The 14,584-nt window shown below is 45.2% G+C and overlaps 1 protein-coding gene across 2 annotated transcripts in view; it reads left to right on the top strand.

Moving 5' to 3' along the window:
* The first annotated feature begins 8,445 nt into the window (after positions 1-8,445).
* Positions 8,446-14,584, top strand: part of LOC147097287 (uncharacterized) — a 30,382-nt gene continuing 24,243 nt past the window's right edge. Inside the window, exons 1-2 of one of the 2 annotated variants that reach the window (XM_085972113.1) lie at positions 8,446-8,609; positions 14,116-14,520. In XM_085972113.1, the coding sequence (XP_085828239.1) occupies positions 8,555-8,609; positions 14,116-14,520 (460 nt within the window). In that variant the 5' untranslated portion in view covers positions 8,446-8,554. The remainder of the gene's footprint in view (positions 8,610-14,115; positions 14,521-14,584) is intronic. The other variant, XM_085972112.1, reaches the window with a different exon arrangement.

Below are 14,584 nucleotides of genomic sequence, written 5' to 3'. Positions count from 1 at the left end.
CCAACAACCAAAAAAAAAAGCCATCACAGGAAAAGTACAACAAAGTACACAAGGTGGTTGAGAAGAGTTCAGATGAACAGAATTCGGATTCAGACCCAAGCGCCAAGGAACTGGGTAGTCTGAGAATTCATAATGTGAGTAAGGAAGCTGACCTACAAACTATCTGGGTCATGCTAAAAATAGCTGGAGTCCAAGTGAGAATGGAATTGGACACTGGATCAGCCCTATCAGTCATAAATCGAAGGGATTACAACCGGCTATTCTCACACATACCCTTGAGAGATACCAAGTTCGTATTGCAGACATACACGGGGCATAAAGTATACCCCATGGGAAAGATAAGAGTCAAGGTGAGAGACAGGGGCAAAGAACACCCCGGAATGGACTTATACGTACTACCTGAGGGAGGACCACCACTTCTAGGACGGGAGTGGATCAAGAAAATAGACATGGAATGGCACTACCTCAAAGCAATAACGAGTGAGGACTCGGGGCAGACAATCAGCTCAGACTCTGAAACGGATGACGATAAGACCAGCCCAAGCATGAAAGACAAGTCTAAAATGAACTTGCTGACTAAGGTTGGTAGAACGAATGTGGGCCTAAAGGCTTATGCTCCAGAGGAGAACAAAGTTTCAGAACAGAATTCCTCTGAACAACAACAACATAGCTTGACAGAGAATTCTGAGTCTGTTCAAGTTACAGACATATATATTACTGAGGAACATCGAGCTCGAACGCAAACTTATTTCAGATTACGACAGCAATTAGAACAATTGAATTGCCGTCTCGAGCAAGAGATGAAAGCAATGAAAAAGTTCTATGATACCGAATGGGAGAATCTGGAAAGACAACAGAAGCAGCTGGGGAAGAAAAGGGAGCAGGAGCACACAAACCGTCTGCACGAGGAGGCCAAACGAATCAAAGCTGATTCGGCTTCTGAAGGGGCGTGCTCCAATCCGGTGGAACAAGATGTGCCGCAACTGAAGGCGCTGGTTAGCAGGTTGCAGGCAGAAAAAGCTGAGTTGGTCGACATGACTTCCGAGCTCCTACTGAAGTTGGGTGCAGCATCATCGGACGATTCATTTGTGGAAATTCGAATGATGGGGGCTGCGGATGATGGCGAAATAGAAGCAGCAAAGGAGCCCCAGGACAAGGTTCTAAACAGCCCTGCAGCGAATGGAAAAGGGATGAGGACAGAAGAGTTAACAGTCAGCCAACTCCTCCAGGGCAAGGTTATAAACAGCCCTGTAGTTAATGGAAAAGGGATGATGGCAGAAGAGTTAACAGTTAGCCAACTCATTCATATGCTGAGGGATAAAACTCTAAAATGGAAAAAACTTAAATACGAGCCTCAATCTTCAAAGGGAAGGGAGCTCTCAAAAGTCATTGGAAGAGCTGAGGTGGCAACCCAGACTGAGAAGTCTGCAGCAGAACAGCCCTTGGATGCCAAAAGTACGCTGACGCACGGCAATGTAGGACAACAGAATACTGAAACAGTTACTTCAGTAGAGGGATTGAATAGTCCGATCAATCAATCTCCGAATGAAGTTGAAGTATTGAAATCACAAATGAGGTCATTAGTAAAAGACTTGCAGGAAGCCCAGAAAAAGCGGGATGAATCTGAACGCATGATGAAGTCTCTTCAGGACAGATGTCGGGATTTGGAACAAAAGTCGGCTAACGTCCAGCTGGGTAAGGAGGAAATAGAAGACCCTCTCGCGGGCCTAGCTCAGGACGACACCGAATATTACCATGATCTGTTGAGTGACACTGAATATTACGAGGACCTGGTCTGCCCAGCTTGTGCCGAGAACTCCCAAAGTGCCGAAATCAGGATGAATCACTTAAAGTCTAAGGAACATAGGGAGATGGTGGCGTTACAGCTGGCAGCTGACAATGGAGCCCCGAGAGTCTCCAAGAAGCAAAAAAGGAAAAGACGAAGCAGGAGATGATAACCATCTGAACCATTATTACCTCTACCCGATCACACACGTGGTCCCCCGAACGGAGCCAAATCAGTTGGAAAGTAGGAAAATTTCCCAAGGCAATCCAACTGTTTTTTGTTTGTTTTAAAAAGTCAGCAATGCTGGTTCAGAAGTGATGGAAGTAAAGCTGTTAAGTCTAGGGAAGGACTATGGGATGAGTCCCTCTAGCAAGGTGACCCGACTACACCACGGAGGCGTGGTCCGGACCGAGTCAAGAAGATCAGAGACTGAATCTGTGAACTGTGTCCCGCAGAGACTGAATCTGTGAACTGTTTCCGCAGAGACTGCCTCTGTGAACTGTTGTAACATGAAGTTGGATATGTTATGATGTTATGTTAATGGGGAATAAGTATGTTGTAAGCTAAAAAGGGAGGATTGTAGTGTATGTAACTGTTCTACCTTTAAGAGAACTATTGTATGTAACCGTCCACCTTTAAGAGAACTATTTTAGGTGTGGCACTACTTTATCCTGGCTGCTGTATACTGTAATACCGACGGTGACCACACCGGTATATAAGTGCTGTGGCAGAATTTATTGGGCAGATTCGCCCTGACCTTCGAATAGTAAAGTCCTGTTTAAGTTACTCTTGTAGTCTGTGTATTACTTCGCCATACAACCCACAGACTTTACAGTAATGAGTTTCACGTTACTGGCGAAGAGCAATTTCACCCCCTTGGACTCTGTTTAGATAGAATAACGCATCGCTGGTGTGTGAGACACAAAATGGAACCTGTGCGATTGAAAGTCATTCAATAAACACTGTTTAAAAATTATAACTAAACAACGAGCTGTGTTATCTGTCCAGCAGGAATTTTATGCCAAACCAATTGAATGAATGAACTGATCTCAGTGAGGACACTACAATCAGACTCGGGGGGAGTGGGAGGAGGGAGCGTGGGGAGTGGGGATTAGGAGTAGTTGGGAGTGGGGTGGGGGAGTGGGGGCAATGGGCTGTGGAGAGGGGGCGGAGGGGGACGCAGAACCCAATTTATGAGGACGCTGAGGTGAAAATTCACGATTGTGTAAGGGAAAGTTTGGTACAAATTGTCTGCCCCCAGCCGATCTCTGAATAATATTTTGAAAAGCATCAGCAGTGTAACTACATTGAAATTAAAAGTTGTATTTTAATGTTGGAAATGTTAATGCATGGCTCAGTTAGATAAAAGGACTTTCACGCTAGATTCACCAATCCCACACTCCTTGTGGGCAGCCATGCTCAATCAGGGGTTAGCACTGTGGCCCTCTGCTAAATTGTGTCTCCTTCGAGCAGAGCTCACTGCTGGCGGGGTGCGGGGAGGGGATAGAGTCAGTGAATTTACCCTCACAACCCTGGCATTTGGTTCATTGTCCAGCCCTTGGCTTCAGCACCTAACTCTGGAACAATGGGTGTTATTTACAATATGAACACCACACACAACAAGGACTGGTGTGAAGTGAATCCAAATGAACTCAGTACGAAAGCCTCCTCAATACAAAGTGCCAGGAAGTGTGCAATTGTTGCGAAATTCGAACTGATGACGGGCAATGATGCAAGTGTAAAAGGCTTGGCTATTTACAGCTTGTTGGTGTCAAAGTGGGTGTGAGATTCAGCCGGATATACAAATGGATTCAGTCTTTGGGTTTTCCTGCTGGTTAATAATTTGACATATTTATACTGTGCGATCTGCAGTAACAGTTCTCAGATATTTCTAGGCTGGTGGGACTTTTCTTTGGGTGGAAGAACTGCAACTAATAAATCTCGAGTTAGAAATATATTTATCACATTCAGGGGACTTCCTCTTTTTCATTTGTTCCTCTGGTTCAAGCTTCCCAAGACAAAAGATGACAAAGAGGAACTGGTGGAAAAACTGAACTGTTCTCAACATGTCCGTCCTAGAGAGGTGTTAGGAAAATTTGGAGTCTGAGCTAAAGAAGGAGATAATAGAAGGGGTGACCAAAAGCTTGATCAAAGGAGTGGATTTTAAGGCACAAAGGAAGATGGTTGTGGCTTTTTGAGGCCAATGACCTCAGCCCCAGGGGTCATCGCTTCAGGTACTCCTAGTCCCAACGATCTTCAGCTGCTTCATCATTGACCTTCCCTCCATCATCATGTCAGAAGTGGGGATGTTTGCTGATGTTTTCAGTGTTCAGCTCCTTTTGTAATTCCTCAGATAATGAACCAGTCAATGTCCGCATGCAGCAAGATCTGGACAACATCCAGGCCTGGGCTGATAACTGGCAAGGAGCATTTGCAACACCTATGTGCCAGACAATGACCATCTCCAACAAGAGAGAGTCTAACAACCTCCCCTTGACATTCAATTGCATTTAACATCCCTGAATCCCCCACCATCAACATCCTGGGGGGTCACAATTGACCAGAAGCGTAGCTGGACCAGCCACATATAATCCCTGGCTACTAGAGCAGGTCATATTCTGTGTATTCTGTGGCAAGTGGCTCACCTCCTGACTCCCCAAAGTCTCTCCACCACCTACAAGGCACAAGGCTTGATGGAATACTCTCCACTTGCCTGGATGAGTGCAGCTGCAACAACACTCAAGAAGCTCGACACCATCCAAGACAAAGCAGCCCGCTTATTTGGCACCCCATCCACCGCCTTAAACATTCACTCCCTCCACCATCGGTACAACGTGGCTGCAGTGTGTACCATCTACAAGATGCACTGCAGCAACTCGCCAAGGCTTCTTCGACAGCACGTCCCAAACCCGCAACCTCCCCCACTTAAGAAGGACAAGGGCAGCATGACACACCACCACCCCCAATTTCCCCTCCAAGTCACACACCATCCTGACTTGGACATAAATCGGCAGCTCCTTCATTGTCGCTGGTCAAGGAGAGGGCCTATCACCATCTCAAGGGCAACTAGGGATGGGCAATAAATTCCGCAATTGCCCTTGATGCCCACATACTGAAAAATGAGTTAAAAAAAATATGGAACCCTGTGGATACAGCAATCCAGACTCTACTTGGCGGTAAGTCAAGATACCAGAACAAGGTGCTTCAGCTAAAACTGGTGAAAATCAATTTGAACACAGACGTTGCGAAGAATGTCTTCACACAAAGACTGACCACCACTTGGACTGTTGTTGCTGGTAAGGAAGTGGGGAGGGACACCTTCGGTTTATTCAAGATCCACTAAGATCCTGGAAATAAGCGGCAGGACTGGCGACAGTACTTAAACAGAGCGGAGCCTGAGGACAGCGCAGACCTGGAAAGATAGCACGTTTCAGGAGGTGGTCACGCCGCAGAGTAAGAGTGTGCAGGCAGAGAGGGAATGGGTGACCGTCAGACAGACAAGGAGGACCAGGCAGGTAGCGCAGGAGTCCCCTGAGTCCATCTTACTCTCTAACTGGTATACTGGTGAGGGTGGTAGTTCCTCTGGGGAGTACAGCCAGAGCCAAGTGCACGGCACCACAGGTGGCTCAGCTGTACAGAGGCAATAGTGGTAGGGGATTCAATAGTTGGGGAAACGGCTTGGCGTTTCTGCGGCCGCAGATGTGGTTCCAGGATGGTATGTTGCCTCCCTGGTGCCAGGGTCAAGGGTGTCACTGAGTGGATGCAGAAAATTCTATGAGGGGAGGGGGAGCAGCCAGAGGTCGTGGTCCATATTGGTATCAACGACATCGGTAGAAAGAGGGATGAGGTCCTGCAGGCAGATTTTAGGGAGCTAGGAAAGAGATTAAAAAGCAGGACCTCAAAGGTAGTAATCCCCTGATTACTCCCGGTGCCACAAGCTACTGAGTATAGAAATAGGAGAATAGAGCAGATGACTGCGTGGCTGGAGAAATGGTGTGGGAGGTAGGGCTTTAGATTCATTGGCCATTGGGACTGTTTCTGGGTGAGGTGGGACCAGTACAGGCCAGACGGGTTGCACCTCAAAAGAGCCGGAACCAATATCCTCGCGGGGTGGGGCGGAGAGGTTGCTAGTGCTGTTGGGGAGGTTTTGAACTAATTTTGCAGGGGGATGGGAACCAGGATGTTTCATTCGAAGGGAGAAACAAAGCGCACAAAGGATTGAGAGAGAAAGGTAGCACTAGATAAGAAATAGGTATTAGGTGGCATCAGACACTATGCGAATATAAGAAGGTCTAAGAGAGGTTTGCAGTGCATGTGTGTAAATGCACGAAGCACGGTGAATAAGGTTGGGGAGTTGCAGGAGCAAATAGCCACATGGGAATATGATGTCATGGCGATACTGGAGACCTGGCTCAAAAAAGGGCTGAGGTACTAAACGAATACTTTGCATCTGTCTTCACCAAGGAAGAAGATGCTGCCAAAGTCATAGTGAAAGAGGAGGTAGTAGAGATACTGGATGGGATAAAAATTGATAAAGAGGAGGTACTAGAAAGGTCGGCTGTATTTAAAGTAGATAAGTCACCAGGACCGGATGGGATGCATCCTAGGATACTGAGGGAAGTTAAGGTGAAAATTACGGAGGTACTGGCCATAATCTTCCAATCCTCCTTAGATACAGGAGTGGTGCCAGAGGACTGGAGAATTACAAATGTTACACCCTTGTTCAAAAAAGGGTGTAAGGATAAACCCAGCAACTACAGGCCAGTCAGTTTAACCTCAGTAGTGGGTGTTATAAATCTCATCATCATCAAGAAACTACTCATGAAATAACACTGGACAGCCAGCTGGTGGCGCCGTCCAAGGAGTATAAATACTCGGGCGTGGGCCCAGTTTGCCAGGGACATTTTGTAAGACAAGGAACTAATGAAGTACAACTAGACCTCCATGTTCTGAAACAAGTTGATTAAAGCCTTGCTTTATGCTCAAACGAAGTGCGTCAGTGGGGAAGCTTTTAGAAACGATAATCAGGGACAAAATTAACAGTCACTTGGACAAGTGTGGAGTAATTAAGGAAAGGCAGCATGGATTTGTTAAAGGCAAATCGTGTTGAACTAACTTAATCGAGTTTTTTGATGAGGTAACAGAGAGGGTTGATGAGGGCAATGCGGTTGACGTGGTGAACATGGACTTCCAAAAGGAGTTTGATAAAGTGCCACATAATAGGCTTGTCAGCAAAGTTGAAGCTTATGGAATAAAAGGGACAGTGGCAGCATGGATACGGGATTGGCTCAGTGACAGGAAACAGAGAGTCGTGGTGAAGAGTTGTTTTGGGATGAGAGGAAGATATACAGTGGTGTTCCCCAGGGGTCGGTGCTAGCACCTCTGCTTTTCTTGATATATATTAATGACTTGGACATGGGTGTACAGGGCACAATTTCAAATTTGCACAAAACTTGGAAGTATAGTGAACAGTGAGGAGGATAGGGATAAGACTTCAAAAATACATAGACAGGCTGGTGAAATGGGTGGACACGTGGCAGATGAAATTTAACGCGGAAAAGTGCGAAGTGATATATTTTGGTAGGAAGAACGAGGAGAGGCAATATAAACTAGAGGAAACAATCCTAAAGGGGATGCATGAAAAGAGGGACCTGGGGTGATATGTGCACAAATCGTTGAAGATGGCAGGGCAGGTTGAGAAAGTGGTTAAAAAAGCTTACGGGATCCTGGGCTTCATAAATAGAGGCATGGAGTACAAAAGCAAGGAAGTTATGATGAACCTTTATAAAGCATTGGTTCAGCCTCAACTGGAGTATTGTGTCCAATTCTGGGCACCGCACTTTAGGAAGGCCTTCGAGAGGGTGCAGAAAAGATTTACGAGAATGGTTCCAGGATGAAGGGCTTCAGTTACGTGGATAGACTGGAGAAGCTGGGGTTGTTCTCTTTGGAGCAGAGAAGATTGAAAGGAGATTTGATAGAGGTGTTGAAAATCATGAGGGGTCTGGACAGAGTAGATAGAGACAAACTGTTCCCATTGGCGGAAGGGTCGAGAAACAGAGGACACAGATTTAAGGTGATTGGCAGAAGAACCAAACGCGACATGAGGAAAAACTTTTTTATGCAGCGAGTGGTTAGGATCTGGAATGCACTGCCTGAAAGGATGGTGGAGGCAGACTCAATCGTGGCTTTCAAAAGGGAATTGGATAAGTACCTGAAGGAAAACAATTGCAGGGCCACGGGGAAAGAGCGGGGGAGTGGGACTAGCTGAAGTGCTCTTGCAGAGAGCCGGCATGGATAGGGGAGGAGCTAACGCTCTCATCTGTATTGATGTTGTGATCTTGTAACCCAACATCCAAACTGTCCCCCATGTTAATCCTCTCCGAGAGTGGGAGTGACCCAATGTTACTGTTGACTAAAAGCTCTTGTGCTCCAGACGGTTATTATCTACATCGTACTAGGGGGCTGTTAACATGTCTGCCGAGTGTGTTACTCACTATCACTGTGGTGCACAGTGACACATTCATAGTGTACACTTTGTATTTCGGAGCCTCTCACCTCTCCAGACACTTCTGTGGTTGGAGGGTTGAACAAACAGCCCAATCGCTGTCCCCGGGCCCATTAATACAATGTCAGTGATCAAACAGGAAGCTGCTTTCCTCTACCAAAATCGTTAAAAGTTGCACTTCTCTTTTTCTCTCACAGATCAGAATGTGGTGGTGAATCAGCCACCCAGCTTCTGAAGATCAAAAAACGAGCTAGGAATGTGAAATGGCGCTTGGTGCTTTGTTTGTGGGGCTTTTCCTTCTGTTCCGACATGTTACAGGTAAGGATTAATACCTTCAGTTAATCTTCAGCATAGGATAAGGATTTAAAACTCTGGTGTTCTTGTGTATATGTTTAATGTGCTCGCATCACAGTCCTTGCTGCGGCATTTTAACATGGTTTAATCATGGGTCATCAGTTTAAAAATAGCACTGAGACAGTGAGGAGAGAGGTTAGGAGAAATGTCTTTACACAGAGGGTTGTTGGAGCAAGGAATGCTTTACCACAGCGAATGTTGAGGCAGAGAGCGTTGGATCTTATCAACGGTATAATACACTAGTTAGGCCTCAGCTAGAGTACTGCGTGCAGTTCTGGTCACCACATTACAGGAAAGATGTGATTGCACTAGAGAGGGTACAGAGGAGATTTACAAGGATGTTGCCGGTGTTATGTTCATTAATAAATAGACATTCTTATTATGAACACAGCTAGCTTCTAGCTAGTCATTTATTCAGTACACGTTCTCTAGGTACAGTATCTGTAGAGATGCTGCATGTGTGCTCCTGTGTGCAGGCTGCAATCTTGACTGTTGCCTTCTGGGTAGCCTCATGCCTCATGGGTAATGTAGTCTTAATATCTATACAGCTGGGTGGTGTAGTCTTGTATACATACAGCTATATACGGCTCCACCTAGTGTCCACTATAGAATGACATGCTATTGATCACTACATCCCCCTTTCTTTGAGGTTTAACAAAATCAATATCCATCAACTTTTAAGAAAACAATAAAGATAATATCAGTAACACTTTTGTTAGTGCTCTATAAACATAAACATTTTCAAAACAGTCAACACATTTTCAAAGCTTTACATTGTACTCAAAGATTAAGTCTATCAGGCTTTTTTACTTCACGTGTGGATCTTCTCAACACGGGTAAGTCTGATGTGTCTTCATGAGATTGTTCTGACGGTGAATGACAAGATGCAGTTGCGGCATTGTCATCAATCTGCTCTTGTATAGATCGAGGTCTGCTTGCGATCTTTGCTTGGAGAGGGTTTCAGTGTTTCCTTCACTCTTCATGCCATAACTCTCAATGTAGTCAATGCACTCTCGAAAAACTGCTGGCAGCTGGATCCCATCATACAGCATAGTCCTCTCAGCAGCCTCGGCTAATGGAACACCAAAGATTGGCCTGAGGGAAGAAGGAGTATCCACCGGAACTGCTTCCTGCTCTGGTGCAGGCTTCTTCTTTTTCTTTTTCTCTTTCCACTGCTTAACAACATCTGCTGCAGTTATATCTTTGGACTTTTTCTCCTTGTGTTTTTCCTCTTTGTGCTTTTCTTCCTTTGGCTTCTCTTTGACCTTAAAGTCTTTTTCTTTCTTCTTGGAGAAACTAGGCTTTTTGAAGACATGGATACCCTTTGGCCTTTTCATCCTTGATGGGCTCTCTGCTTCATCACCTGAGTCATCTGGTCTGCTTATGGCACAGTTTATACAGTAGACTCTCTTGACCAGTTCTAAGTCTTCACAAGCTTTGTCACCTAGTATCGAATCAAGTCTTTCAGCCACAACAGAAAACATGAGATGATGCACTTTGTCTTTGACTGTCACTTTAAGTCTGCATACACCTAAGCTATCTATTTTCTGTCCATTATAGTTCTTCAGTAGTACTGACTTTTTCTGTATTTTGGGCTTTTCTTTCATATTGTTAATGTCACTCATACTGATTAAGTTTGCTTTTGCCCCAGTGTCTAGTTTCAAGGTAACTAATGCTCCATTTACCTGCAGTGGGATCATCCATTTGTCCACTTTTACTGCATTGACTTTATGTTCAGCATTGTCCATTTCTGAGGGCTGCACATTTTCTGTATCTTTTTTGATATCGTCACATGACACCATTCTGACAAAAAATGTCTCACTTAACTCAGTGTCCTCAATTACATTAACTCGTTGCCCTTTCTTAGTTTGTACTTTTGAAAAGCATTGTTTGGCAAAGTGATTCTTTCCATTACACTTTGTGCACATTTTTCCAAATGCTGGGCATTGTCTTAACTGGTGTTTGTAACCACAGCGTTTACAATTAAAAATTTCATCCTCCGATTGCTTTTCATTTCTGTCCTGCCCACGTTTCTTCCCCTTGTAGGACACAGCACCGACAGCAGCATTATCACTCATTACAATCGCATCATTATTGATTTCACTGAAAGTCTTCGCGTGCTTTCGAGCTAGCTCGCTGGCTTGGCATATTTTCACCGCATTTTCCAAATTTAGTTCGGTTTCTCTCAACAGACGTTCCCTGACTTCTTTATCATGAATACCAAACACAATCTGGTCATGAATCATGGATGCTTTGAGCTCAGAGAAATTACATGTCTGTGCTTTCAGTTTCAGATCAGTTATAAAGCTATCAAAAGTCTCATTTTGTCGCTGTGTCCGAGAACGGAAGATGTATCTTTCATACGTCTCATTCTTTTTGGGAGAGCAATGAGCATCAAATTTTTTTAGCACATCTTCTAATTTTTCTCTGTTCTCTGCTGGATTAAATACAAATGTATTAAATACCTCTATCGCCTGTGGGCCTGCAACCGTAAGCAGCAATGCTATCTTCCTTGCATCTGGCTTCGTACCGAATCCGATGGCTGCAATGTAGAGTTCGAATTGTTGTTTAAAAATCCGCCAATTGTAGTCGACATTTCCCTCGAGATTCAAACGCTCTGGTGGCTTCAACTTCTCCATGTCGCTTTTCACAATTTTCAGCAGATCTTCACCACCCTGGTACCATGTTATGTTCATTAATAAATAGACATTCTTATTTTGAACACAGCTAGCTTCTAGCTAGTCATTTATTCAGTACACGTTCTCTAGGTACAGTATCTGTAGAGATGCTGCATGTGTGCTCCTGTGTGCAGGCTGCCAACTTGACTGTTGCCTTCTGGGTAGCCTCGTGCCTCATGGGTAATGTAGTCTTAATATCTATACAGCTGGGTAGTGTAGTCTTGTATACATACAGCTATATACAGCTCTACGGCTCCACCTAGTGTCCACTATAGAATGACATGCTATTGACCACTACAGCCGGGAGTAGAGAATCTTAGCTATGTGGAAAGACTGGATAGACTGGGTTTGTTTTCCTTGGAACAGAGGAGGCTGAGGGGAGACCTTATTGAGGTGTATAAAATTATGAGGGGGCCTAGATAAAGTGGATAGAAAGGACCTATTTCCCTTAGCAGAGGGGTCAAAAACCAGGGGGCACAGATTTAAAATAATTGGTGGAAGGTTTAGAGGGGATTTGAGGGGAAATTTCTTCACCCAGAGGGTTGTGGAGGTCTGGAACTCACTGCCTGAAGGGGTGATAGAGGCAGAAACCCTAACCACATTTAAAAAGTACTTCGATGTGCACTTGGGATGCTCTAACCTGCAGGGCTACGGACCAAGAGCTGGGAAGTGGGATTAGGCCGGAGTGCTCTTTGTTGGCCGGCGCAGACACAATGGGCCGAAATGGCCTGCTTCTGTGGCGTAACTTTCTATGATTCTATCTTTTAAGTGAGAATTGGATAAACATTTGAAGCTGCGAAAGATACAGGAGGACTGTGGGGAGAGCGAGGCCGTGAGCTGATTCTAGCAAAGAGCCACAAGAATTTGCAAGAGCTGATAACTGGTGACTCAAACGCGTTAATGTTCAGTGTTTTATGCCAATCAAACCCCTTCGAATCCAAATACTGATTACACTCTGCCACTTTTTGTACTTCCCCCTCACTCCGACTATGTGACAATTTGCACATTTCTGCATTGAAAAACAACTCCATATACGGAGAGTCTAATTGAACTGAGTCCTTATCGATAACTTTAGCTAACAGCTGGTTTCCTAACTAACGAGCTCTTTTTCCATTCGTCTAACGAGATTGGTATAACTCTACTTCATTACCTTATAAATAGTTCGGCTCTTGTTGCATATAATTGCTCTCCATCAAGTGATACTTTTAATTATAAATATCTCTTTGGTCTGCACCATTCAGCTTCAGCTAATTCCCTCCGCCTACAGAAACCCCAACTAAAAAGATAATATTTACCCACATGTTTTCCTTTTACAGGTCTAACTAATGTCCTCACACCTATTATCAGTTATTATAATCTCCCTGAAAGTTAGGAACCAGTATTCAATGCCACGTCTTAAATTAAGTTCCCTCATTAAGTGGATGATTACTTCATATTTATTTTATCTTTCTTCGGGATGTGGGTGTCACTGGCAATTCCGGCATTTATTGCCCAATCTCTAGTTGCCATTGAGAAGGTCAATTGGGGTTGGCCTTTCGTCTGCACTCCAAATGGTGAAGGTGCTCCACAATGCTGTCAGGTAGGCAATTCTAGGATTTTGACCCAGCGACAATGAAGGAACAGCATTACATTTCCAAGTCAGAATGTTGTGCAACTTTGAAGGAAACTTGGAGGTGATGGTGTTCCCAAGCATCTGCTGCCCTTGTGCTTATAGGTGGTGAAGGTCGGGGGTTTGGGAGATACTGCCATAAAAGCCTTGGCGAGATACTATCACGTAGATGGTACACACTGCAGACATGGTGTGCCAGTGGTGGAGGGAGTGAATGTTTAAGGGGACGGATAGGGAGCCGATCAAGTGGACTGCTTTGTCCTGGATGATGTTGAGCTTCCTGAGTGTTTTTGGAGCTGCACTCATCCACGTAAGTGGGGAGTATTTCACCACTCTCCTGACTTGTGCCTTATGGGTGGTGGAAAGGCTTTGGGGAGTCAGGTGAGCCACTTGCCACAGAATACCCAGCCTCTGACCTGCCCTAGTATCCACAGTATTTATGTGGTTGTTGCAGCCAAGGTTCTGGTCAATGGTGACCCCAGGATGTTACTGGTGGGAGAGTCGATGATGGTACTGCCATCAAATGTCAAGGGCAGGTGGTTAGGCTCTCTCTTGTTGGAGATGGTCATTACGTTGTGTGACTGTTACTTATCACTTATCAGCCCAAGCCTGGATGTTGTCCAGGTTTTGCTGCATGCAGGCATGGACTGCTTCATTATCTGAGGAATTGGAAATGGAGCTGAACACTGTGTAATCATCAGTGCACAGTCCCACGTGTCACCTCATGATGGAGGGAAGGTCATTGATGAAGCAGCTGAAGATGGTTGGGCCTAGGACACTGCCCTAAGGGACTTCTGCAGCGATGTCCTGGAGCTGAGATGATTGACTTCCAATAACCTCAACCTATGTACTATGTATGACTGTAGTCAGTCTTAGTGAATGGGTGGGGGTCTCTATTCAGGCTATGATGGGGATGGGGGTGAGGTCTCGATCAGAATGTGTTATGGTGGGGGTGGGGGGGGGTCTTTATCCAGGCCTGTGTGATGGAGGCAGGGAGAGGGGGTGGTGTGGACTCGATTCAGACTGTGTAATGGGAGGGCAGTCGATCACAATGTGTAAAGGGGGTGGTGGGGGTCTATCTCGGCTCATTTACTGTGAGAGGCTTGTGTCAGATTGAGTGTTTAATGATCTTTCCTGTGTGGAATGTTACTTATCTCTATCCGATTCTGCCCTTTCCCTGCAGGATCCACTTATCTCTTCTCCCGAGGACCAGGAGATGTCACCACTCTGCAGTGCCACATGCCCACTGGTGCTGGGAATAAAGTAACCTTGTGCAGCTCCACTGATCTCGGAGCAGAAATGGACAAAATAACATGTAAGAATAAAAAGAAGGAAATGCAATTTTGTGAAAACGTCAGTCCTAATTGGAGAAACAGGCCCAGTAAACCAGAGTGTAGAAAATGCAAATTAAATGAAGAACAAACGGAGTCTCTGACATTCCATGTTGTGAAGACAATTAACTCGAGGGTATTTACCTGCTCGGCTCAGGATTCCAGAGGAAGAAGATCATCGAACTGTCTGTCTTGGCTCACACTGTCAGGAGAGGGATGTGAAAACCACGACTTGTTCTTTGTGATAATCCAGAGTGGTACGTGTACTGGGGCAATATCGGGGGAGGGATCGGGGAGGGATGGTGGGTTATCGGGGAAGTA

The sequence above is a fragment of the Somniosus microcephalus genome, chromosome 32 (genome assembly GCF_052327205.1).
Source record: "Somniosus microcephalus isolate GS21.2 chromosome 32, FLI_Smic_1.0, whole genome shotgun sequence".
NCBI classification, from domain to species: Eukaryota; Metazoa; Chordata; class Chondrichthyes; order Squaliformes; family Somniosidae; genus Somniosus; species Somniosus microcephalus.
Note: the sequence above shows the minus strand (reverse complement) of the source record. Positions and strands in the feature narration are given on the sequence as shown.